Here is a 26,852-nt window from a genome sequence, read left to right as displayed (position 1 = left end):
CGCCGCCACCTCGCCCGGCTAGTTTTTTGTATTTTTAGTAGAGACGGGGTTTCACCATGTTAGCCAGGATGGTCTCGATCTCCTGACCTCGTGATCCACCCGTCTCGGCCTCCCAAAGTGCTGGGATTACAGGCTTGAGCCACCGCGCCCGGCCAAGATTTTCATGATGGAAACTTCATTGTGTTCCCTTAGTTGACTTAATAATGTTATGTACAGATCTATATTTTATATCTCCTTAAAGGAATTAATAATGCTCCGATTTACTCAATTTTTAAAATTTTTTTATTTTTTGAGATGGAGTCTCGCTGTCACCCAGACTGGAGTGCAGTGCCTGCGATCTTGGCTCACTGCAAGCTCCGCCTCCCGGGTTCACGCCATTCTCCTGCCTCAGCCTCCTTGCAAGCCACCATGCCAGGTTAAATTTTTTTTTTTTTAATTTTTGTAGAGACAGAGTCTCCCAGGTCCTCAGGGGGCTGAGGTGGGAGGATCTCTTGGGTCCCAGAGTTTGAGGCTGCAGTGAACCACGATCACACCACTGCAGCCTGGGTGACAAAGTGAGACCCTATGACTGATTGACGTTCCTTCAGTAAGTCTCAGTTCCCCTGTGCTTCCCAGCAGCGTTTCGCTGTCCTCCAAGAGACTTTTCAAATGCCATTTGGGCGACACTGTTTCTTGTATTGATAAACAAACTCCAAGCTCCTACAGTGCAAACCCCTACAGTCACGGTAAGTACGCGACCAAAGGCCACATGCTGGAAACTCACTTTTCTGGATCTGAAAAGAAAGCAAGCATTCGTGCCTTTGAATTCTGAGTGATTCTTCACCATCCATGTGTCTAGGTTGTTCTTACTGTAGCCACGCGGGGTCTGTGTGTGGTCATGAGGAAAGAAGCCGCATCAGGCCCCCTTCCTGACCCACAGTGAGAAACCCCGTTTCAAAATGCTTGCCTTTGGTCAGGGAAGACGATGGACATTTCCCTTAAATGGAACTTTTATTAAAAAAAACTTTAAGGGGCCGGGCGCGGTGGCTCAAGCCTGTAATCCCAGCACTTTGGGAGGCTGAGACGGGTGGATCACAAGGTCAGGAGATCGAGACCATCCTGGCTAACATGGTGAAACCCCGTCTCTACTAAAATACAAAAAACTAGCCGGGCGAGGTGGCGGCGCCTGTAGTCCCAGCTACTCGGGAGGCTGAGGCAGGAGAATGGCGTGAACCCGGGAGGCAGAGCTTGCAGTGAGCTGAGATCTGGCCACTGCACTCCAGCCTGGGTGACAGAGCGAGACTCCGTCTCAAAAAAAAAAAAAAAAACTTTAAGGTAAAGAAACAAGAGTAAAGAAAGTGGATAATTTCTACAAACGTACTAGCTTTCTTCTTAGTCTTCTTGAAGCCTCAACAGACCGGCCAGTACAGCACACCCATTGGGGATCTTTTCATCAGCTGGGTTTGCCTTTATCTTTCTTTAGCCTCAGGCTGATCTCAGGGAGTCGGTTGTCACTCTAGCTCCTGTTATTTCTACCTGTTTTTTCACCTCCTTGACAAATTAAGTCCTCTCCTTACAGGATCTCAGCACCTTTCTCCCGAGGCAGTTTCTATATAGAAACATTTTCAACTAGCAATTCTATCTTCAGCAACCCCACTATTTTACTATTTTCAGGACCAGTCTGCATTCCGACGACACCTTCCGAAATGCATGGGCCTCCTAGCTGCTGCCCACAGGAAAGTCTGTGCCCTGTAACATCACCATCCAGCCGTAGGACACGTCTGTCACCCACTCAACCTGTGTCCTAAATCAAGCCCAGCACACTTCCCAGCCTTTTCTACCATCATGCTCTGCACACTAGGGACCACTGGTCAGGACGCCCCACGGCCTGCCCCTGAAACTTGGTGAGCTTCTCTAAGAGGCAGATAGAATGGGGCTTAGAACACAGACCCTGGGGCCAGCTTATGTGTTGAAATCCAGCCTCTGCTACTTACCAGCAGGGCAACCTTGGCAAATTACTGGATTTCTCCAAGCCTGTTTCCTCATCTGTAAAATGGAGTTAATAAGAAGGCTGTTGCAAGGATTTAATGAGTTAATACAGCAAAATGCTTCAAAGAGTACCTAGCACACAGTTAAGTACTGTATGTGTAAGCTATTATTATTGTACGCTATTATTGAACAAGTGTGTGTGTGTGTATATGTAAGTATATAGTAGGTATACATTGATATAGCATATACATACTGCATATGGTGCATATATATATCTACACAATAGGCTATATTATACATACAGCATATCTATATACACAGACTATATATGCACATATGAATATGGGTGTGTGTGTGTGTGTAGCTCAGCCTTCAAATAGCTACCTCCATTCGCTTCTCCTGTTTTCACCCCGAGACTCTGAATTGCTCCAGGGTGAGGGCTGTGCACACAGCAGACCGTGGTCTAACTGTCTGCAGGCTGGAGGGTATCAAGTAGTTACGAGCATTGACTCTGGACTGCCTGGTCTCATTCTGACTTTGCCCCTTAACAGGTTAAGTGAACTTGGGAAAGAAAGTTGAACGTTTTGAACCATCAGTTTTCTTCATTTGTAAAATAGGAAACCAACGGTATCTTTTCTCATTAACATATTGCAAAGATTAAAACGATTATACATGTAAACAACTCAGCATGCTACTTGGCACACCCTAGGTGATCAGGAACCCCTAGCAATAGTTAACAGTTTCTCCCTGCCCAGCTTCATGACAGATCTAGAATGGCTGTCTCTATTTCACTGGGACTCTTTATTCTTTGTTCTATTTGTTGCTATTAAGTTCTATTCTTAAAATGTCTTGGCCTAGTGCATTGGCTCATGCCTATAATCCCAGCACTTTGGAGGCTGAGGCGGGTGGATTATGAGGTCAGGAGATCGAGACCACCCTGGCCAGCATGGTGAAACCCCCGTCTCTACTAAAAATACAAAAATTAGCCAGGCATGGTGGCAGGTGCCTATAATCCCAGTTACTCAGGAGGCTGAGGCAGGAGAATTGCTTGAATCCAGGAGGTGAAGGTTTCAGTGAGCCAAGATCACGCCACTGCATTCCAGCCTGGGCGATAGAGGGAGACTCTGTCTCAAATAAGAGAGAGAAAAAAATGTCTTGACAAGGAACTTGGCATAACCAAATAATTTGGAAATAAAAAGTCAAGGAAGTTTCAGGATCTTTTCCCAATTATTTTTAAAGTCAAAAGTAACAACCTGGCTCGCCAATGAGAAATTTGATTTAATGCACTTACCAGGCTAGCTAAGACTGCCTTAAGCTACTGGGTAGAATCAGGGGCACTGCTTTCCTGTGGAGGGTCTTCAGATGACATTCTTACTAACTTCTGACCAACTTGGCCAATGCTTCCTTGAAATAATTTTATTTTATTTTTTTTTTGAGATGGAGTCTCGCTCTGTCGCCCAGGCTGGAGTGCAATGGTACCATCTCAGCTCACTGCAACCTCCGCCTCCTGGGTTCAGGTAATTCTCCTGTCTCAGCCTCCTGAGTAGCTGGGATTACAGGTGTGCACCACCATGCCTGGTTAATTTTTGTATTTTTAGTAGAGACAAGGTTTCACCATGTTGGCCAGGCTGATCTCAAACTCCTGACCTCAAGTGATTTGCCCACCTCGGCCTCCCAAAATTGCAGGGATTAGAGGCCTGAGCCACCATGCCCAGCCAATTTCTTTTTTTTTTTTTAAGACAGGGTCTTGCTGTGATGCCCAGGCTGGAGTGCAGTGGTACAACCATAGCTCACTGTATCCTTGAACTCCTGGGCTCAAGCAATCTTTCTGCCTCCTGAGTAGCTAGGGCTATACGAACAAGCCACCATGCCCAGCTAATTTAAATTTTTTGTAGAGATGGGGTCTTGCTATGTTGCCCAAGCTGAAAATACTCTAGAAAATATTAAAAAAAAAAAAAGAAAAGAAAAAACAAAGACAAAACAACCTATGTCTCTTGCATTACAAGTTTGTCCAAGAAGGGTTTAAAACTCTGAAATATCAGATTACATTTTCATCTCGAATTTTTAAAATAGTAAACAAAAATTATTCAACTTTATACATTGCTTCTATTTGTAAATCTGACTTCTTAGTTATGTGAAATTAAATAATTCAAACTTAAAAGCTGTTGTAACTTTAAATTATCCTGAGACTTCAGAGGAATGTGGCTGTGCAGCCTGAGTCACGTGGCATCCGGCTGCAACTTCTGCCTTTTAAAAATTCTGTAAATAGGCCGGGGCGGTGGCTCACGCCTGTAATCCCAGCACTTTGGGAGGCCGAGGCGGGTGGATCACAAGGTCAGGAGATGGAGACCATCCTGGCTAACATGGTGAAATCCCGTCTCTACTAAAAATACAAATTAGCCTGGTCTGATGGCAGGTGCCTGTAGTCTCAGCTACTCGGGAGGCTGAGGCAGGAGAATGGCGTGAACCTGGGAGGCGGAGCTTGCAGTGAGCCAAGATCATGTCACTGCACTCCAGCCTGGGCAACAGAGTGAGACTCCGTCTCAAAAAAAAAAAAAAAAAAAAAAAAAATTCTGCAAATAATTAAGACCAGAGATAAGACCCCTCAGATCACTGCCCCTCCTCAAGGAGCAATCTGTAATCAACCAGATCACTGTAACATACTCACTAGCCTCATATGGAAGATGGTATAATCTTGCCAAAACTTCTGTCTCTGCCTATATAAGTGATACCTTAACTTCTCCAGACTGGAACACTGATCCCATTTGTTTGAAGCTGCTGTTTTCCTGGGTGGCCATCACCCAGTTGAACAAACTCTATACTTTATGATATTTTCTGAATCTCATTATTTAAGGTTGACAGTTGATAGCATCATGCCTATTAAATAACTTTTTTTCTTTTTCTTGAGATAGCGTCTCACTCCATCACCCAGGCCGGAGCGAAATGGCACAATCTCAGCTCACTGCAACCTCCACCTCCAGGGTTCAAGAGACAGATTCTCTTGCCTCAGCCTCCAAAGTAGCTGGAATTATAAGCACCTGCCACCGTGCCTGGCTAAGTTTTGTATTTTTAATAGAGGTGTGGTTTTGCCATGTTGGCCAGGCTGGTATCAAACCCCTGGGCTCAAGTGATCCACTCGCCTCAGCCTCCCAAAGTGTTGGGATTACAGGTGTGAGCCACCCCACCCAGCCTAAATAACTGCATTTTGATACTAATTGTATTTCTGGTTTTAGGAACAAAAATACATGTTTAAGGTGCACAAGCATGCACATGTGCACACAAAATACACCTTCATGGTTACTGAGACCATGATTAAATTGTGAAAAATAAATAATGTCTGTTAAATCTCAAAGTCACAAACAGGTTCAAATTTCAATGTCAGATGACAAATGTTCCCTAAGACTGATGGGAAGTCCCAATCTATTAATTCACTCATTTCACTTCTTAGCTCTTGCAAAAAATTCTCTATCTGGCCTTCAACAGCATTTATTTTTTTAAAGTCTTACTTAATATTATGACTCGAAACAATGTGAAAAGAAAGCACATTAAGTTAGTAGAAAGAGTAACACTGTCATTAAAAGTCCTATGTCTCCTGATGTACTTCAGCATCTTCTGATGACTGCTGATGAAGGAAAATAATGAATCACCGTTAAATAAGGAGAGAAGGAAAGAAAAAGGAAGAACTGCTTTGATTTCCGTGGAGACGAAACCAGGTGGGGAGGAACTATACCATGAATTTATGAGATACTACCAGAGGAAAAACCTTTTTACTGAGGAAGATACCAATACAAGAGAGCTCACTCTAGAAAACAAGGCCAAACATGCTCGGCTGAACTTTGTCATTCTGAGTTGGCTGGTAATACCAGGAGGGCCACCGAACCAGGGAATCTCAATGGATAGAGGTGTATGAATAACTGGTGCAGCTTTAAAACATTCTTCAACCCCATATGCACCTAACAACAGAGCCCCAAACTGCATGAAGCAAAAATAGACAGAATAAAAGGGAGAAACAGATAATTTGACAATACTAGAGATAATACTCACATTCAACAATTTCTAGAACTACAGAGAAGAAAAATAAGGAAAGGGAAGATTTGAACAACACGATTAACTAGATCTAATACACATCTACAGAACAGTCTATCCAACAATAGCAGATATGTACATTCTTAAGTGCACATGGAACATTCTCCAGGACAGACCATGTTAGGTCATAAGAGAAGCCTTAATAAATTTATGACTGAAATCATACAAAGTATGTTCTCCAACCAATAACTGAATTTAGAATGAAACTGGCAATCTGTAACAGAAGGAAATTTGTGAAATTTATGAACACACAGGATTCAAACAACATACTCCTAAATAACCAACGGGCCAAAGAAGAAATAACAGGGGAAACCAGAGATGAAATAAAAGCCACAACATATCAAAATTTACAAACGGGTGAAATCGGACTCAGAGGGAAATTTATAGCTATAAACAACTACATTAAATAAAAAAGACCTCAAATCAATAACCTCACCTTCTACCTTAAAAAAGAAAAAACTAAACCTAAACCAAATAGAAGAAAGGAAATAAAAGAGTTGAGTAAGGCCAGGTGTGATGGGTGAAGCCTGTAATCCTACCACTTTGGAAGGCTGAGGTAGGAGGATCATTTAAGTCAGGGAGTTCAAGGCTGCAGTGAGCTGAGACTGTGCCACTGCACTCCAGCCTGGGTGACTGAGCGAGACATGAGACGTCTCAAAAACAAAACAAAACAAAACAAGATTTGAATAAAAATTAATGAAATAGAGAAGAGAAGAGAGAAAATCAATAAAACAAAAGGATAAATTCCTAGAAAGATACAAATGACTCAAACTGTCTCAACCATAAATAGAAAACCTGAATAGGCCTCTAACTGAGGAGAGAATGAGTTGGAAATCAAAAAACTTCCTACAAAGGGAAGTCCAGGACCAGATGGCTTCCAAATATCTAAAGAATTAACACAATTCTTCCTAAGATCTTCCAAAAAACAGAAGAGGAAAGAACACTTCATAATTGTTTGTATCATGGCAGCATTATGCTACCAAGGTCAGATAAGGACATACGAATTAATTACACACCAATATTCCTTATAAATATAGATGCAAAAATCCTCGGCAAAATACTAACAAACTAAATCCAGCAAATATAAAAAGGATTGCACATTATGACCAAGTGGGATTTATTCCAGGATTGGTTCAGTGTAAGAAAATCAATATAATACATCATATTCATAGGATAGAATAGAATAAAGGGCAAACTCACATGATCATCTCAATAGACACAAAGCTTTTGACAGAATCAAAAACTGTTTCATGATAAAAACGTTCAGTAAGCTAGAAATAGAAGGTAACTTTCTCAACTTGATAAAGGGTATCTAATCTATGAAAGTCTTAATAGCTAACTTCATAATCGGTGGTGACAGACGGAAAGTTTTTCCCTACAAGATCACAACACCACATGGATGTCTGTTTGCACCATTTCCATTCAACAATCTACTATTTGAGGTTCTAGCCAGGAACAATTAAGCATGAGAATAAAATAAATAAGCATCCAGATTGGAAAGGAAGAAGAAAAATGATCTCTATGTGCAGATGACATGATCTTGTAGACAGAAAAGCCCAAGGAATCCACAAAAAAAATGAGAATAAATGAGTTCAGCAATGTTGTAGGATAAAAGATCAATGTACAAAAATTAATCACAGTTCTATAGAAATTAAACATGTGGAACGATATCCCATGCTCATGAGCTGGAAGGCAATATTGTTGAGACAGCAATGCTAACTAAAATGATCTACAAATGTGCAATCCCTATAAAATCCTAGTTTTTTTTTTTTTTTTTTGTTTTTTTTTTTTTTTTTTTACAGAGAGTTGAGAAGTTGATTCTAAAATTCATTGAGAAAGTGCAAGGGACCCTGAATAAAGAAAACAAATTTGAAAAAGAACAAAGTTGGAGAACTCACACTTCCCAATTTCAAAACTTATTATGAAATCAATGGAAGAATTGAGAGTTCAGACATAAACTCATACATTATACTCAATTGATTTTTGACAAGGGTGCCAAGACCATTTAATGGAGAAAAAGTCTCTTAAACAAATGGCACTGGGAAAACTGAACATCCACATGCAAAAGACTGAAGGTAAGACCCCTACCTTACACCATATACAAATTATTAACTCAAAATGGATCATCAAAGATCTAAATGTAAGAGCAAAGGCGATCTTGTTCTTAGAAGTCTTTGTGACCTTAAATTAAGTAATACTTTCTTAGACATCTAAAGTACAATCAACCAAAGGAAAAATAGACATATTCAACTTCATCCAAATTTAAAACTTTATGCTTTGAAAGACACTACCAAGAAAGTGAATAAATAGAGAATGGGAGAAAATATTTCAAATCACCTGTCTGATAAAGGCCTAGTATCTAGAACATACAAAGAACTCTTACAACAAAAAAGTCCAATTTAAAAATGGGCAAAGCACTGCGATAGACATTTCTCCAAAGAAAAGAGAAAATGACCAAAAGCACACGAAAAGATGTTGAATCTTTAGTCACTAGGGTAATGCACGTTAAAAACATGAGACAGCTCCTTCACACCCACTATGACATCTATAAGAAAAAAGACAGGCAGTCACTGGTGTTAGGGAGGTTGTGAAGAAATTGCAACCCTCATACGTTCTTGGTGAGAATGCAAAATGGTGCAGCTGCTTTGAAGAGTATTTTGGCAATTTCTCAAGAAGTTAAACATACAGTTATAACATAATCCAGCAATTGCACTCCTAGGGACATATCCAGAAAACTGAAAATATATATTCATGCCAAAATTTGTTCATGAATGTTTATAGCAACATTATTCATAACAGCCAAACAGTGGAAACAAGTCAAGCGTCCACCAGCAGAACAAAATGTGGTGCATCCATACTATGGAGTGTTACTCAGTCACACAAAGAAGTACTGACACATGCTGTAACATGTATGAACTGTGAACACATTATGCTAAGTCAAAGAAGCCAGACACAAAAGGCCACATACTATATGGTTCTATTCACATGAAATGCCCAGAACAGGCAAATCCACAGAAACAATGAGTAGATTTCCAGGTTTCCAGGGCTGGTAGGGGTGAGTAGTTACTGTTAATGAGTATGAGGTTTCTTTATGGCGTGATGAAAATGTTCTTGAATTTGATAGTGGTGATGATAGCACAACTTTGTGACTATACTAAAAACTACTGAAATATACACTCTACAAGGGTAATTTTATGGTATGTGAATTATATTTCAATTACCAAAATCCTTTCAGCCCCCTACTGATTTGAGCATGGCTACTGAGGTGAACCCCTGTTTTCAATAGGAATATATGTTCTCACTCCTCAGGTAGGCTGAGGTAGAAGATTAAGAATTCACTGCTGCAAACATTTACAAATACTGAAAATCATTCAAGAATATAATTCAATGTAACAAAATATTTTGAAATTCTCCTCATCAGCAAAGCAAAAATACTTCATTGGCACATGTAAAATTGCTCTCACCCTACTTTTTTGAATTTGCTGTTTTTAAAAGAACACAAAGTAGGTAAAAAAAAAAAAAATCTCAGACAGATAAAATTTATTACTAATTAGGTGTGGCTTGGAAAATCTTTTTTACACTTATTCCTTCACTCCACAAATATTTATTGAGCACTTACTATGTGCAAAGCACTCTGTTGGGTGCAGAAGCACAGTGGGGAGAAATGTTCCAAGTCCCTGCTGCTGGGGGTGCTGAAGCTCTGGGGAAGGCTGATTAACCACAAAGAAGAAATTATCAGAGAACGAATGTCCACCTTGAAGAATGAGTAAATCAACTGACCACCCTAAGCGGCATCAGCAGCAGCATGTCCCCACTCTTGCGCCCTATGTGGGTAGGAGCCCATGTGAAGACACCAATAGTAAGTGTCAATCCCTGTTCCTCTCACGGGAGCCAGGAGCACATTCTGTCTCTGAAACACAAATGCAATCCGGGTCTGCGGTCTCCAAATCAGCCCTCGAAACACAGGTCTGGTTAATAATACTCAACAGCGCAGTCTTTTTATTTTATTATTTATTTCTTTTAATACAAAGCTTTGGCATTAGCAATTTTATGAAAAAATAAAATGTACTAAAATAAATGCTTGTGTGGCATGATTGGTAAATGATGCACAAAAATAGGTTCTTTTTTCCTTCAAGGCAATCAGTCAGAAAGCAGTTTTTTTTTCTTCTTCAAAACCATTCTACCCTATGGAATAAAAGGAAAAAAGAAGTCATAAATTAGTTAAAGAGTAGTCAAATGTTTAAAGTAACAGAGAAGTGACCCTAACTGAAGGGTGGCCTGCACTGTCCCTAGCCATTTCCCAACCCCTCTGGTAAGGCCAGGAAGCCATTAAGTGTTTTCCCAAAATCAGCAGTTTCAGATCTGCAGGTGACTGACTCATCCACCTTAGAGGTGCTTTAATATGCCCAAAAGAATGAAGGAAAAGGTCAGGCCCATGGCGTGTTGTTTAAATACACAGGGATGATTATCATACAATTTACAGCTTATCCTGGTTTACATACATGTTCTGAATGCTGAGGGTGCTGAAATCTGTAGCTGTTGGCTTTTTAAAAATGCTCCTCTTACCCCTCAAACAAGAATGTCCTTACTTATTCTGAAGTGACAGGGATGTATGGCTGTCTCACAGGAATCCTCCAGACCTTGTGTATGTGTTTCTGTCCTTGTAACAGGTGGAAAAAGAGCCTATGACCTTTTGACGAGCCCCCGCGCTGACCCAGCTCCTGCTGCCCTCTCTGCAGCCCTGTGTTGTGGCACTGCCCTGGCTTTCTGATGCCTTGGATTCCTGCTCATTTCCAGGGTCCCCAAATCAAGCTGTTAGCATTGATCTCTTTCTTTCAGCTGGGCTCCAGATCTCTGCTTCAAACCACACAAGGTTTGGTTATTATACAACTCTCCAGCAACTCTTGATTTCAGCTCCTGCCCGCCACCCTGACTTCCTCCTTCAACTCCCTGTTTTTACCTAATCTATCTTCCTGCCTCCATGCTCTACCACAGCAAGCAGCTTCACAGCCACTAGGAATATCTCTCTGCTGAAAAGCCTTAGAGCCCATTACCAGCTCTTTACAAGAATAAAGTCCAAATTCTGTCTCCTGCCTACTGCCACCACCACCTATGGTAGACACACCAAACCACACAACTCCCTGATCCTGGTCTGTGAGGTCCTCACTGCGTGCCCTAATTATGCCCAGGCTGGTTCCTAAGTCACTCCTCCATGCAGCCTTTTCAGCTCCCCCAAAGGTAAAGCAGCAGCTCTGCAGGCATGACCCAGAAGTGCCTTTGCATACTCCCTCACTCTCCAGCCACATCAGTACACACATGAGGGCATAGCCCTGAGCTCCAGTGGGGCCAGGCCAGGTCTCTGTTAGTTTCAGCACCGCGAGCCCAGTGCTTGGCACAAGCCCAGGAGCCTACTTGGGAAACGGCATCTCAATGAATGAGGGGGCGTTGTCAACTTTTTTGAAAACCCTCTGGTATAAAGGATATTCACAACTTCACATAAAGCTCTGTACTTTATTATTTCTTGTAGTTCCTATTTAAGGTAACACATTTTCTAGTATTTCCTCAGAAAAACTGAATATTAAAGACTTCCAAGGGGTAATCGAGTTTTTAAATCTACTTTATCTTGTTGCCTCTTAAAGAAATTATAGGCTGGGCACAGTGGCTCACGCCTGTAATCCCAGCACTTTGGGAGGCTGAGGCAGGTGGATCACCTGAGGTCAGGAGTTTGAGACCAGTCTGACCAACATGGCAAAACCCCATGTCCACTAAAAATACAAAAATTAGCCAGGGGCGGTGGCGGGCGCCTGTAGTCCCAGCTACTCGGGAAGCTGAGACAGGAGAATCGCTTGAACCTGGGAGGCAGAGGTTGCAGTGAGCCGAGATTGCACCATTGCACTCCAGCCTGGGTGACAGAGTGAGACTCTGTCTCAAATAAATAAATAAAATAAAGCAAAATAATAACCACTGCCAAAGAGAGCAGAGAAGTCCAATGCAAGTTCCCACTGCCTTTAATACTCATGTTGCCACTGTATGTTTAGGAAACGAAATTTGTCTTCTTCAACCACATTATTTGACACTATCCTCCTCTCTGAAGTAGTCAAATGCAAGCAGTTTAAAGGAAAAGGCTGGAACCAGAGGTGCTGGGTTTGAATTCCAGGGGCCTTCTTCCTATGGCATCCCTCCAGAGTCACTCACTCCCTCAAAGCCCTAACTTATTCTTTTGTGTATATGTATCTCACACTCAGATTGGCTACAAGGAGAATAAATACTAAGAGAAAGAAGAGGATCCACTATCCAGCAATACACCTCAAACAGAGGTTAATTTTAAATCTTTTCAGGAATTGTTACAAGACAGGTTGTGTGAGCAAAAGGTTATCAGGCTGAGAACTAAAAATTCAAAATGTTTCTCAAACTAAAGCACACAACCTATTAATGGTTTTTAAAATCAATTTAGGAGTTAACAACTAATATTAACAACAAGGCAGAGGGTTGACTACATCAGAGAATACTGCATGCAGTCAGGGAAGTGTCTGTGAAATTTGTTTCAGTTACATGTGGGAGTACTAGGTCACAATGCAAAATGTATCTCTTACAGCAGGAGATGGTTTTTAAAAAGTCTGAAAAACGCTGCTTTTGATATTTAAGGTTCTAAAACAGGTAACTGAAAGAGAACCCAACACCTCTCCTCGGCCTCTGATCACTCCTAGGACAATTCAAGAGGGACCCTCAGCACAGGATGAGTCTTAGAGCCTTCTAGCTGACATGAGGTCGGCCTGTGAACAGCTCTATCCTGTAGCTTCCGTCTGAAGATTTAGGTCCTGGTGCAGGCTCGCTAGCTTTCAAAGTGTCCCGTGTTTTGGATGGACAATTTTAACTAATACAAAGTTTTCTTGTTTTCTTTCTTTCTTTCTTTCTTTCTCTCTTTTTCTCTCTCTCTCTTTCTCTCTTTTTCTTTTCTTTTTTTTTTTTTGAGAGAGAGTTTCACTCTGGTCACTCAGGCTGGAGTGCAACGGGGCGATCTCGGCTCACTGCAACCTTTGCCTCCCGGGTTCAAGTGATTCTCCTGCCTCAGCCTTAGCTGGGATTACAGGCACCTGCCACCATACCCGGCTAATTTTCATATTTTTAGTAGAGATGGGGTTTCACCATGTTGGCTAGGCTTGTCTCGAACTCCTGGCCTCAGGTGATCTGTCCGCCTCGGCCTCCCAAAGTGCTGGGATTACAGGCATGAGTTACCGTGCCAGGTCACAAAGCTCTTTCGTATATCAAGTGGAAATCTACCTCCCTGTAGATATCTCCAGAGCTCCAGAAATACAGAGTAAGCGTGTCTCTGTATGCACTGGTTAGTCACCATGAGACTCTTTTGAATATTAAACCAGGCAATATGGGTAAAAGAGACCAGTGTAGGACTAAGATCTTGGAAGGCATTCAATAAACAGTAGTTATTCTCATCTTTAAGAGACTTTCAAACACCTGGAAACACCTCTCATCTCACCCGGTCCCCTGTCTTCCAAAACAAGTATCCCCGAGACATCAAATAATTAAATTTGCAGACCCTTTTATATTGGGCTAGTTTCTCAATATTCCTCTTAAAAAGAGTACTGAGCACTCACGCCTGTAATCCCAGCACTTTGGGAGGCCAAGGTAGGCAGATCACAAGGTCAGGAGTTCAAGACCAGCCTGGCCAAGATAGTGAAACCCCATCTCAACTGAAAATACAAAAAAATTAGCCAGGCGTCGTGGTGGGTGCCTATGATCCCAGCTACTCAGAAGGCTGAGGCAGATAATTGCTCGAACCCGGGAGGTGGAGGTTGTGGTGGGCCGAGATGGCACCACTGCACTCTAGCCTGGATAACAGAGCAAGACTCCGTCTCAAAGAAAAAAAAAAAAAAAGAGTACTGAACAAAATAATTCAGAAATACTGAGAGTAAAATAGAAACATCAACTCTTTTTATATGAAGGAGTTTATATATATAAATTTCTGATACTACACTAAGAGGAGGAAGCTCACCAGCAGTTTCCCGGTGGACCTGCTACAAGAAGCCAGGGCTTCCTGATCTCAGGTTATGCCACTGGAACATCTGCTCTAGTTATTTCATCACCTTTACCACTTCAGATTCATTTCCTCATGCCAAGACTTTTTTGAATCTTGAATAATGAGCTACCCTTCTCTGCAAATCTTAGAACATGATTTCTATGAATCAGAATCTAGCAACTGGAAAAAGGCTCTAGGGGATACCTAGTCACGCCTCCCATTAAACTTAAAATCTCTGCTATATATTTGTATATGTTTCTCAAATACAAATAATAAAATATTTATTTTATTTTGAGGGAAAATTAGAGTGACACAAATATCAGTTAGTAAATGTTGACATTTCACAAGGTTTATATGAATAACCAAGTAGAGCAAAAGACCCCTTTTGGGAATTGAAATTCGATAACCTTGTTTACCTAGGTACTAAGAAACAGAGGTATGAGACGCCAATACATAAATATATTTACCTTACATTTATTTGCTTCTTTGACTACCATCCTGTTTATATTTGCAAAGTTTCAAAATTTACCAGATCTGTTTGCAGTGCTAAAAAAATTTAATGTATAATTAGTTATAGTACTTAAATAAATAGTACTTAATCATAATAGAGGGGCAGTGACTCCAAACCCAAGGGCTTTTTGATGGATTTCTGATTGAAGCCAACAGCACCAAGCCCTTGGTAAATGCACCAAGCATGGTGAGGGAGGGATGGGGGCTTGCATCCCTTGTGGGGATCTTCCTTGTGTAGTCAGCAACCCACCCATGGCAGGGGGCCCTGGACCACCTGGGTCCCACACACTGCCCTTACATCGTGCCTACAGGGTTTCAACAGTGAGTAGACAGGGTCAAGGACTTGCTTGAATAGTAATGCACAAGAACAGTGACTAGTAACACTGCCAAAAAAGTAAACTATTCTAGTAGGTATATGCATAGAGGTGAAGTTCAGTATCAATTTTCAGACAGTCATTAAAATGCCAAGAGATGAAATCTGTTTATATATGACTATTTTACAAATGGATGAGGTTACCCAGAAAATTCAGCCAGGGCAATTAAGGTGAAAAAAAAATCTTATTTTGGTTGTAAGTTTCTTGGTAGATAAAGGCAAAAACAGAAATCAAATAGATGTTGAAAAATTCATTAATAAATAATAATTACAAATTTATTTGCTAAAATAAACTTTTTTCTGGAATAAAATCACTAGGAATTTGTCATTGACATTTTTGAGAAAAGACATTGGGTAAAAGTACTATTATCTTTCCTATCATCTGCCACAATAAAACTGCCTTTAAAAGATTAATTCATGTTTACTGTTAAAAAAAAAAAAAAAACACAACACACAAAATCACACATTGAAGAAGACATTGCCCCAGATTCTAACGTAAGATAATCACCATTCATATTCTGGTGACCATCCTTGCTTATATCCACATGTGTGCATACACAACACGCACACACATACACACTCTCTCCATTTTCCTCTCTAAATGGGATCGTGAATATTGTCCTTCAGTGGTTTTGACTGAAGGCACAGAAATAATAACCAAATGAACAACTGTGAAATCAACCCTCTACAACCGCTAATGGGAGAAGGGTTGGACTAAGGCATGGATCTAAGATCCATGACTTAAATTCTGAGTCATGCAGGCATTTAGGCACAGAACTAAAATATTATGGCCCAGATACTATGATTTCTAATAGGTAACATGTCTACTGAGCAACTCTCATTTTAATCTGATAAATGAACTGAACATCAGACGGATTCTGAGTGACAGTCAGGTGACTATTAAACTACCCAATAATTCTCGAAAAGTGCCTAGTGTAATTATTTGCTTGTATTGGTTATCACTCATTTGTGAACTTTTTGAGAAGTAGGCTTATATTACTATCTTGCCTGATGGGTTAGCATGGGAGTAAGCAAAAGAGGTGGTTGTGGGTGAAATAAGTGTTTCCCTCCAAATAAGGTTTGAATCATAGCTACTCACAGAGTTACTATGATTCTGTATCCTATTTCATGGAAGAAATTAAATTCAATTCCCAGACAATAAAGGCAGATGGCCATCTTCCTAACAGAACTTCAATAGCACTGCGGTGGCATTGGCTTGGCTAACATTTATTGAGCACTTCTTATGTACCAGGCACTGTGCTAAGCATTTTATATGCTGATTCTCATAACAACCCTGCCACATGGTCCTAGCGTTATCTGTTTATGAATGACTACAAGGGGCTTCAAATAAATAAAACTGCCCAGGTCTTACAACCGAAAAATGGAGAAGCTGAGAGTCAAATCCAGGTGTGTGTGACCCTAGAGTCAAGGAATTAGGTGCGCCGTGCTGAAGGAAACTGCATGGGTGGCCAACAGCAGCAGCCAGTGGTTCACCTGCTGGATCAGTGCAGTGCTCCTCTGAAGGCTGGGGAGTGCCACCCGACCCTGACGTCTGTGAACCCCAACACGTACGGGCTCACGGATGCCAGCGGGCACTTCCTGCAGGTATCTAGCCCACAGATCAGGTTTAGATCTAGGAACACATGTCACTGCAAGTGGAGGCCACTTGCCCATTGTTTCTATAGCCAGACAATGGGCAGTCAATTAAATCAACTGCATGAAGTAGTTTGGTTATTACTCATCAATTAAAGTATCAGGACATAATTGAGTAGGGCGATGGTGTGAATTCCACCCACACCAACTGAGGTTCAAATGTGGGCAGTGCCCCAGGGTTGCTTTCATCTCTAATTAGTTTTCATGAATATTGGTAAAAGAAAGGACTGAACGATATCCTCAGTAAATGTCCAAAATTTAGAACAAAACGAAACAAAGCAAAAATAAAAAACCCTTTCTATATCTTATCCCTACGGAAAACTACTCTTGGAACAGCACTGCATCAAAATGGACCATAACAGTCATCTAGCCCAATCTTCCGTCCTCTGAAAACACCTCACTACAGCACCCCTGACAAGCCTGCATTCCCAGTCCTGGGCATGCCCTACAGCAAACCACCCTGCCACTAAGCAACCTCACTGACAGATGTCCTTCCTTTTACCGAGGTGAAGCCTGCAGTCATGGAGCCTGCTCTTTGGTCGTCATTTTGCCCGTGGAGATAGCGCTTAGACTTATTTTCTCTTCCTCCTCACAGCTGTCCTAATATCTGGAAACAGCGGGTCTTTTAAATTGCTTCTTTCCTGCAGGCCAAGTACCCGAGGCACTGGTCCTGACTACAGGCATGGGTGCCGGGGCTTCCCCAGAAGCTAGACATGCAAGGCTCCAGGTAAGTGTGATGAACACAAAGTGGGGCTCTTCCCGTCAGCGATGAGGACACTGGCAGCCTTTTACACTCTATACTGTTCCTTTGCCATTTGCATTACACTGCTAATTCATTCTAAGCCTGTGGCTAATGAAAACCTCTGGATCTTTTCTCAAATGAGCTGTTCTTGTTGAATAAGGTGAATTCCCAATCTGTGTTACTGACTAAAAATATATGTTCATGAAATAAAGTATTTTGCTAGATATGATCCCACCAGGATCAGTATGAAACTGGTGGAAAGCCAATTCTCACCACCTTTGTGAAAATTGCTCCATGTGTTTTCCTGGGATCATCTGGCACATGCAATCCAAAAAACAATTTGTTACTTACTCATTAGCATTCAAGCTAGCTGTGGCTCTGATGATCATGTAGCAGAGTGTGAGGGCACTGAGGAGGCCAAAACTGGCAATAATAAACCATTCTTCTGTTGACAAAGGAAAGGGAGGAAATCACTCTGGGGAGAAGGTTTAAGTCAAATCGATGCCAACATTTCCCTCAAATGCAACGAAGCAGACGTCAACGGAGGTGTAAGCCAAGATTGGCCCAAGGAAGTGAAGCAGGAGGTTTGCCAGAGAGCTACTAACTGGAGAAGGTTAGTGGAGTACTGGTGAAAGCTGCAAGGGAGAAAGGAAAGCATGGCCCAACCATTTCTTCCATTTAGGTCCTGAGGTCTGTGAGCAGTGTAGCCACCAAAAAGTGTGTGGTGAAAATATGTATATAAAATTGCACATGGACATAGACTTTTTTCATTGTTAATGTAAATGGCAGTAAAGCAGACTAAGCATATTTATAGCCTTCTTTCCTTCTTCATTCTGTCATTTCTGCATGGCTTTCATTCTTAGTCAAAGGCTGAGGAGCATGGAGCAGCGGTTCTCCAGGTCCTGTGGGTGCTCCCAGCAGTCTGCGAGCTGGCCTCCCATGGCATCCATGGCTACATTCTTCTCTCTTACGCATGGGCTTACTTGGGATATTTACGTAAAAAGGACATCTCACTGGTGTCTCAAGAAACCAGAAACTACTCTTCCCGACCCCACTGCCGAGGAGCAGCACTGGCTGTCCAGGCTGTGACACGCAGAAGTAGGAAGGGCGGGGGACTGACCGGGTACTTGGCTGCCAAAGAGCTGGAAACCTTTGGTGCTTACAACTCTAAGGATTTTCACCTAGCCTGTCTCTCTCTCTCCATCTAGATATTTTCCCTTACCTTTTCAGAGCCGATGTTGTCAAGGTAACATTTTAAAACAGTATTTATTGAGAACCTCAAAAACAATCTAAGAACCAATCTGACTTGCTAAAAAGTCTTAACTCTAAAATATTTCTTAGAGTATGCACTGACTAGGGCTTTTTTAACAAAATGTTATACAATAAAATTACCTATATATCTGCAAGAAGGAAAAGAGAACTATTTACACGTGGACTGCCAAATATTTTATGCACAAGCTGTATACAACATGTGTGTCTCTCAATCTGGGTTCCACAAATCCTAACCCCGCATGCAAAACTGTGTGTGCATAGGCCTTTTCTAGAAAACATACTTTTGTTAGATTTTAAAGGTGGTGACTTTTGGAAGGTCACGAAGCACTGCTCTGGAGGACTTCTGGGTCCGGAGTGTGCTCTATGAGCATTTCTCTGCCCAGCTTAGCTTATGTTATGAAAACGCTTAGTAAACCCCTACTGTTTAGACATCAGTACAGCCACTGCCTCTCAAACTACAAACTTCCTCATCAGTAGATTGAAGCTTTTTATTTAATCGCATGAACGTTCAAGACCACATATAAAACCCACCATTTTAACCTATAATGTTTTAAGTTAGGGAAAATGTATATGGCATTTTAAAAAATCAAGAGCTGAATGCCATCACCATCAAGGAACTTAAGACAGTATCCTCTTTTTTCTTCTTGGAGACTTTTACATATGTAGACTACCTTGTAGAACTTCGTCACATCTATGTTTCCAAATTCTGAGTATACCATCCCATGTTTGCACGTCTTTGTGTGTGTGTGTGATTTCAATTTTAAAAACTAGTAACAAAAGGAAGTAGACACCATCATAAAACACCCCATATGCTGGTGGCATTTCCACAGTGCCCCCCTGCAGCGGGCCTGGCTACCTCTGCCCCCAGTGCCTACTTAGCACAGTGCCTTGCACACAGTGGGTGCCAGTTGGATGCACTGTGGTTGCTATGGTGCTATAGAGCTTCAGAGGGAAAGCAGAGGTAGCTGTGGTTTAGTTCAATCACATGAATTTTATTTACTAACATCATGTGTAAATTCTGCTAACGGTGATTAATTTGGTACATGAAGTAATCTTTTTTATCATCAAAGCAAAAGGTTTTGAAAGGACATTTCTATATAAAATATAATGGGATCAGTATTTAATGTAGTAAGTAGTAGGTGCTCAATAAATGTTTGATCAATGAAGGACTCGAAAAACTCACTAATAAACCAACAACCTTTGTGTTCTTTATTACTACTCAATCAAGTTTTAAAACTGTAGACCACAAAACCTAAACACCGAAGAAAGAAAACCATGAAATGCTATCAAAATGAATCACTGAGAGATGGTGCGAAATGAGCCAAACTACGCTCAAAGCATAGTTTTCCCTGCTGCATAACTGAATGAGGGCTCTCTGAGTTAGACAGATGACAGAATAAAACCTGGGGAACCATTTTCTAACAACAATGTCTGGTTGGTTAAAAACATGAATACTTGGATTGAACAGACCACACAAGTCTTAATATGTAAAGGAGAAAACATTCTGTAACAGTGTCATCCATTTCACTGACTCCCAGAGTGGAGTGGGGTCTCATGAGCCTCAGGGTCTGACGCTCTAGGCAAGCAGCAGCAGGTACTGGAAAAGGCGACAGCAGAGCGGCAACAAGGAAGATGGGTGAAAGGTTGTTAGATGAAAACAACATGTAAAGAATGGAAGTGAAGAGAAAAGCTGGCTTGTTGAGGGGTGAATGTCTGTGAGGCCCACACACACGCTATCAGCTCACTCACACCGTCCTTAGGCACTGCCATCAAAATACTCGGCATTTCTTTCCTGCTTGTCGAAAGTGCAATGTGAAGATGTTCATAACTTGTTCACGGTATTTTTTTTCAGGCAGATTGTCCTTTGGCTTTTCTCCTACCTCATGTACAATTATACCAAAGAGTTAAGTGCCAAGAGACCAAACTTCCATAAAAAATTTAAAATAAAGTGCGCAACAGGCTATCTTCCAAGAACTGTGAATTTTTAGGTTTAAATTATAGATGAGTTTCCCACTAAGTAGCCTGTAGCCCTGGAGGTGGAGAACACCAGCGCTCACAGCACACGACACACCAGCAATGCTGCTGGGGGCCTGTGTCACCTTCCAACATCTCCCTTTACACTCCTGTTTGTAATGCAATGATTTCAAAACAAGGTTTATAATACAGCGACTAAGACAGACCTCAACAGCTACTCATCAAATGCAGCTATTCCTATTAATTATACACAAACACAACAGCTACTTATCATAAATAAAGTTTCATTCTTCCAAATACCTGTTTTAACAGAAACACACATCCCTTTCTTAGTTACAGTCTGTGTTGCAGGCTGAGGCGAGTGCCTTGACTTTCCTGATGGTCCCGAATGCCCATATAGGCAGTCACATGCCCCGTGCCTGAGCGGAGGCCCCCACTTACTTGTTACTGCAATGTTGATTTCTCCTGTTCTCGGAGTGAGCTCCCCATCCTGAGGAAGAGGCGAGATCCCCGAAGTTCGAAGTGGCTCAAGGCCGAGGGAGTTGTCGCCGGCAAGGTCGCCAAGGGCTGATCTTCGGTTTACAGCTTGGGTTCTGGTGAGCCTTTCCATATCGAATGCTACGTTATCAGTACATGGCAAATTCGGCTGCAAAATATTTCTAGGTTAAAAATAATTGTAAGCAAAACAAATCCTTTCATAAGATTCTGAAGTTTGACACCCTGTTGCAAAGACCTTACTAAGTTATTTCCCTGTGATATCCTCTCATTTATCTGCCCACCTACCTACTCCTTCTCCTCTCACCCTAAGAGTTTTTCTTCAAAAGGCACAGAGATCTCTTCTCAGAAATGGTACAAAGGAAAACCAAACTTCACTGCAGATCAGAGAAAACTGGTCACAGGCACAGGGAGTCGTAATCATTAACATACAGATACCAAACATCCTATTTAAAACAGTAAACTATTACTTTACTTCATGGTAAATGTCCATGTTGAAAAATCCCAGGTAATAGAAAACACCTCTTTCATCCTACTAACTTCTCCGAAAGCCCCATTTCTCTGGTAGTCAGTTTTTAAGTATTGTCTGCCTTTAAACACAAGTAAAGCATAAAACCGAGAGTAGGTCAAAGTTGAAAAGACTTTTGAACTATAAGAAAATGATCTGTTTCAAAACCTAAGCACCTAATCCTGAGGGAGAGGTATAGAGCTGCTTAGGGCCACAGTCTACCAATTAAAAAGTGAGCACCAAAAGTCTTTGGTTGTAACAATGTGCATGTTCGGTTTACCTAACAACCTTTGGTTCTCTCAGCATGCAGCAGCAGGCCGCACATGAGAAGCAGAGCTGGGAGGGGTGGCTGTGAGAAGTTTATATGTTTCTAGAGAGAAGTTTCAGCCAACCAAACCTGGAACCAATGGCTTTCTGGGCAAAAGAACCATTTCAGGTCATCTCAAAGCCTTATTTTAAAAAAAGCAAAACACAGTGTACTAAGTGATGCTTAGACTCACAACCAGTTAGAAGAGGTTTTTTTATGTTCATTACATGTAAGGATCCATGATAACCTGCAATACATTTTAGGAGGATTTTTGTTATAAACAGAGGAGAAAAGTATTAGCACTTAATATACTTAACAAACAGGCTGGGCATGGTGGCTCACGCCTGTAATCCCAGCACACTGGGAGGCTGAGGCGGGCAGATCACGAGGTCAGGAGATCGAGACCATCCTGGCTAACACGGTGAAACCCCGTCTCTACTAAAAACACAAAAAATTAGCCAGGCGTGGTGGCGGGCGCCCGTAGTCCCAGCTACTCGGGAGGATGAGGCAGGAGAATCACGCCACTGCACTCCAGCCTGGGCAACACAGTAAGACAGCCCCAACAAGAAGGGATTATCCAGTCCATGGTGTCAGTAACACCCGATACTTTGAGTAATCCCATGTTAAATGGCATCACCACTGACATGATCTCTGGAGACAAAGGACAAATGGGGCATTACTGCCCGCCTAACTGTATACACTGAAACTGTGTTTGACAGTATATTTAAAATAAGATGCCTTCGATCTTCTTTGGGTTGCAAGCTAAAATGAGTTCATCTGTTGGATCAAACTAAACTTTTTGTTCCATAAGGAGATTATTCTTTCATTCTTTGAGACCAGAAACTATGTTATTTTCTGATAAAAAGCATAACCCTGGATATACATGCTTCTCTTAAGCAAGGACTAACCAAGGTCCTTGGTTACTCAAGTCAGTGTTGACCTGGCACCTGCCACAGCTGGACTCTGGCACACCTGGCGATGGCCCCTGCCAGGCTATGGTTGTCAACAGTTCTCCTTGGGCTTCAGGCACTGTCTGCCTTCTCTGCTTGCAACTTACCAACCCCCAAGAGATCAAAGTCAAACTTCAGGCTAAAGAACACAGTTTTATATTATGCCAAGCACAGAGGAGATTACGACTGGAACAGAGTCAACAGCATACAGCCTATCTTTTAAAAAAAGATGTCGGAATGAAGAAAAATCATGTCCTTCTCTCTTTCTTCATCTCATACTCCTCACCCAACAGAAGCACACTTTTAAAAGTGGACCATGCCAGGTGTGGTGACTCATGCCTATTATCTCAGCACTTTGGGAGGCTGAGGCAGGAGGATCACTTGAGGCCAGGAGTTTGAGACCAGCCTGAACATCTTGTCTCTTCAAAACATAAAAAAGTGGCCAGGCACGGTGGCTCATGCCTGTAATCCCAGCACTTTGGGAGGCTGAGGCAGATGCATCACCTGAGGTCAGGGAGACCAGCCTGGACAACATGGTGAAACCCTGTCTCTACTAAAAATACAAGAAATTAGCCGGGGGTGGTGACAGGCACCTGCAATCTCAGCTACTCAGAAGGCTGAGGCAGGAGGATCGCTTGAACCTGGGAGGCAGAGGCTGCAGTGGGCCAAGATCATGCCATTGTACTCCAGCCTGGGCAACAAGAGCGGAACTCTCTCTCAAAAAAACAACAAAAACAAGTTAGCCAGGCATGGTGGTGTGTGCCTGTAGTCCTAGCTACTCAGAAGGCTGAGGTGGGAGGACTGCTTGAGCCCAGGAGTTCGAGGTTATAGTAAGCTATGATTGCACCACTACACTGCAGTTGGGCCACAGAGTGAAACCTTATCTCTTAAATTTAATAAAAGAAAAAAAAAAGGACTAGTACAGTTATTTACCTTCTCTTCCAGGAGTTCTCTGAGATGGGTTAGACTTCTCAGTAGTCTGGAAAAAAGGTCCTGTTGGGCTTACATGGTTACATGGCAAATATAGCCAGTGTTTTCTTGTGTGTCTTAGTCATACCTCCTATTATGCCAATTGTGTTATACTGTATTACACATACATATAATAATACATAAAAGTGATAACAAATAAAATAGGAAACATACCACAATTCCCAGGGCCTTCAATATATTAAGTTTGCACATAGGACAGGTACAATGTTCACTAAGCCAGGGATCCACGCAGGATTTGTGGAAAACATGCCTATAAAATAACGGAGAGTTATGTCACAAATTACATACTGAGAAATTTATTAGGCCAAAATGGAAACAAAGGGAATTTTTAGTCTGTTTTCCCCCTTTCAGAACATATTTTAAGCCCCAAGAGACAAATATTGGGAATTTATTAAAATATAACTTGCAGAAAATCTCCTGACCCCAACCTCATATGTACAACAGCGTGGAAGAATGGGTAAGTAGGATTTGGTTGTTTGGACCTTTTATTTTACCAAATTCCAAAAAGGACTAATGGAAACTTAGAAAATTTATTAAGAATGAAAACAATCACACTTTACAAACCAGTTATGCTTTCTACAATAGCTAACATAGAAAATGGAATTTCAAAAAGATATTAAATCATGGTTAAATGAAAAGAGTTCTCTGTATAGTTATTAGTTTTATGGAACCCTGTTTGAATGTCATTTTTAAAAACTTCCGAGCAATTTGTGTTGAATGTTTATAAAAGCTACAGGGAAGTTGAAACTATTTTAAGGGGTAAACTGTGCCTAGATTCAAGTAACACTTAGCAATTTTCAGCTGAAATGTTAAAGGGGGAGGATGGGTGATTTTCTCTCTTATTGAAGAAAGTAGAAAGCCACAGCCTTGTGACTGGAAATAAGTCAGTCAGAGGGTTTTGCATTCTTAAAAAAAGGAACTTGTGCCCTCTGGAAGGGAAGAAAGACTGCAGGAGCTGCAGAAATTACTTCTCAAGCTCTAGCACCTGGCCCAGCAGCTTTCTGACGCTCTAGAGTCCTGGCCAAACAGGGAGAAGGTGGGTGCCAGGACAGACATTCAGGGCAGCTTTGGAAGAAACACTAATCTGAGTTTGGGATAAGATAAGAGAAATTTTTGAGTAAGATACCAAAGTGAACCATGGTATACCTTTACAACTTTGATTGTCAATTTCCAAGTTAATATTATTTATAGCTGTTTTAAAATGCAGTTTTGATTTATAAAAAAGAGGTCTAGAAAACTCAGTTTCTGTTGGGATCTGGAACAGACGTTCATGCTTACAACTTACAACTTCGGCCTGAACAATATACACACATGTCTGCCTACCACTGTTTGATGGCCTTACGCTCATTTCTTTGGGGACAAGAGTAAAGATCTTGAAGAATGGATTTGTCAGTCTAGTCTTAAATTCGCAGACAATGAAATAACTGGAACCATCACCCCGAAGGCATTTATTTAAACCTTAAAGCTTTTACTTAAGGGCTGGAAACCCGCCAATCCATAGGTAAGCCCCAAATACATTCAGTACGCCTAAGGCATTATGTCTTATTCCTCGTAGCCTGTGTGTGTGGCGTGGTTCCTTACTACAGGGTGTCCCCAGGGCCAGCCTAGACTTTCCAGCAGGGGTCAACTGCACTAATGCTGGCTGCTGACCAGCAAAGACCACAACAGGCTTCTTAACCCTTTTGGTGAATACAAACTCCCTTAGATCTGATATAAATTACAGAACCTCCTTCTAGGAAGTCACAGGGACGCAAATGCCTGGTACCTTGCATACATGTTCAGGAGGGGTACGGACCTGTGCACTGGGTTAGCACTAGGGTGGGGTGGCCGGGGAGGTGCTGCAGGTCAGGCCTACACAGGGCAGATGATGGGACTTTGCCGACTGACAGGTAACAGAAGAGATATGGTGCTGTGACCTCTGATCAGGGCTCTGGTGCAGGAATGTGAGGTATCCCGCTGGGGGTCGGGGGAGGCCTAGGTGCTGTGTTCTGATCAGAGCTCTGGTAGAGAAGTGAGAGGTATCCAGATGCAGTTGGGGGGGTGGCTGGGCTTGCTGAACTGTTGGTGGAGACCTGGTAAAGCCGCAGCAGCCACCTGAGGGGATAGAGGTGTGGTCCTGGTGCTCCCTACTGGGGCCAGTTTTTGCTTTTCCCTTTTCTGATTGTCCTGTCTTTCCTTATTCAGAAAGAAGCAAATGGTATAATCCTTGTATTTTCTTTTTAAAGCTGCATGAGTTCAGTGTTCTCTGCCTGTTTCTTTAACCTGAAATTAGTTATAAATATGTTTGGGTTCTTCAGTAACTGTTTCCTTCCAAGATTACTGATATAAAAGACGTGTCCGCCCCTCTGTTTTACTAAACAATTAAAAATTTCTCCTCTAGGCTGTAAGGTACTATGAAGAAAAACAAAAAAGACCAACTGGTTCTCTGGCGACAAATTTAGAAAATCCTCCTTCCTTAGCTAACTGAAAATCTGAAATATTTCTGGTCTTTGGGCTCTCCATCCACCCCATCCCTCTCTTAACCCTGACCCCTACCTCAGAGCACTAAACAACCTTCCTTCCTAATTATCTTTCCAAATTCCCCACCAGTCCAGCTTCCGTGCAACTCACCCAGAGATCCTCAGTCTCAAATTCCCACGGCACATCCCTCACTTTCACTAACAAATCTGGGTGGCTGTTCTCTTCACCCATGGCCCTCCTCTCCTTCCTGTCTCTTCTGTGATCTCCACAGGCAGCTGCCCTGAATGCGGTACTTTGTCCCCCATCACCCATTGTCTAACACTCCTGCTGGTCTCTTCATTGCAACTTTCACTGAACTCACCGTGGCCTTTCCTTCCCTTCTAGGCAAAGTTCTGCTACACCAGTCTGGTGCTTGGCAAACCACCTTTCTGCTGTGCACAGCTCTCAGCTAAGGACTGGGCCACGGGCGTTTAATCTACCTTGGGAGGTGTTTGGAGCAGTCAATGCAACACAGCGTGTGGACCACTCA

General features: G+C 41.9%; 1 protein-coding gene across 2 annotated transcripts in view; it reads right to left on the bottom strand.

Moving 5' to 3' along the window:
- RNF130 (ring finger protein 130) overlaps positions 1 to 26,852 on the bottom strand; it is a 151,217-nt gene that overhangs the window by 31,009 nt on the left and 93,356 nt on the right. Inside the window, exons 6-9 of one of the 2 annotated variants that reach the window (XM_017863957.1) lie at positions 24,017 to 24,113; positions 21,055 to 21,259; positions 17,719 to 17,812; positions 10,050 to 10,239 (exon numbers count right to left, since the gene is read on the bottom strand). In XM_017863957.1, coding sequence (XP_017719446.1) covers positions 10,224 to 10,239; positions 17,719 to 17,812; positions 21,055 to 21,259; positions 24,017 to 24,113 — 412 coding nt within the window. In that variant the 3' untranslated portion in view covers positions 10,050 to 10,223. Of the gene's footprint in view, positions 1 to 10,049; positions 10,240 to 17,718; positions 17,813 to 21,054; positions 21,260 to 24,016; positions 24,114 to 26,852 lie in introns of those variants that run through there. The other variant, XM_017863958.1, reaches the window with a different exon arrangement.

This window comes from Rhinopithecus bieti, unplaced genomic scaffold, assembly GCF_001698545.2.
Source record: "Rhinopithecus bieti isolate Rb0 unplaced genomic scaffold, ASM169854v2 scaffold_73501, whole genome shotgun sequence".
Lineage (NCBI taxonomy): Eukaryota > Metazoa > Chordata > Mammalia > Primates > Cercopithecidae > Rhinopithecus > Rhinopithecus bieti.
This window is presented reverse-complemented; position numbering and strand designations above follow the sequence as displayed.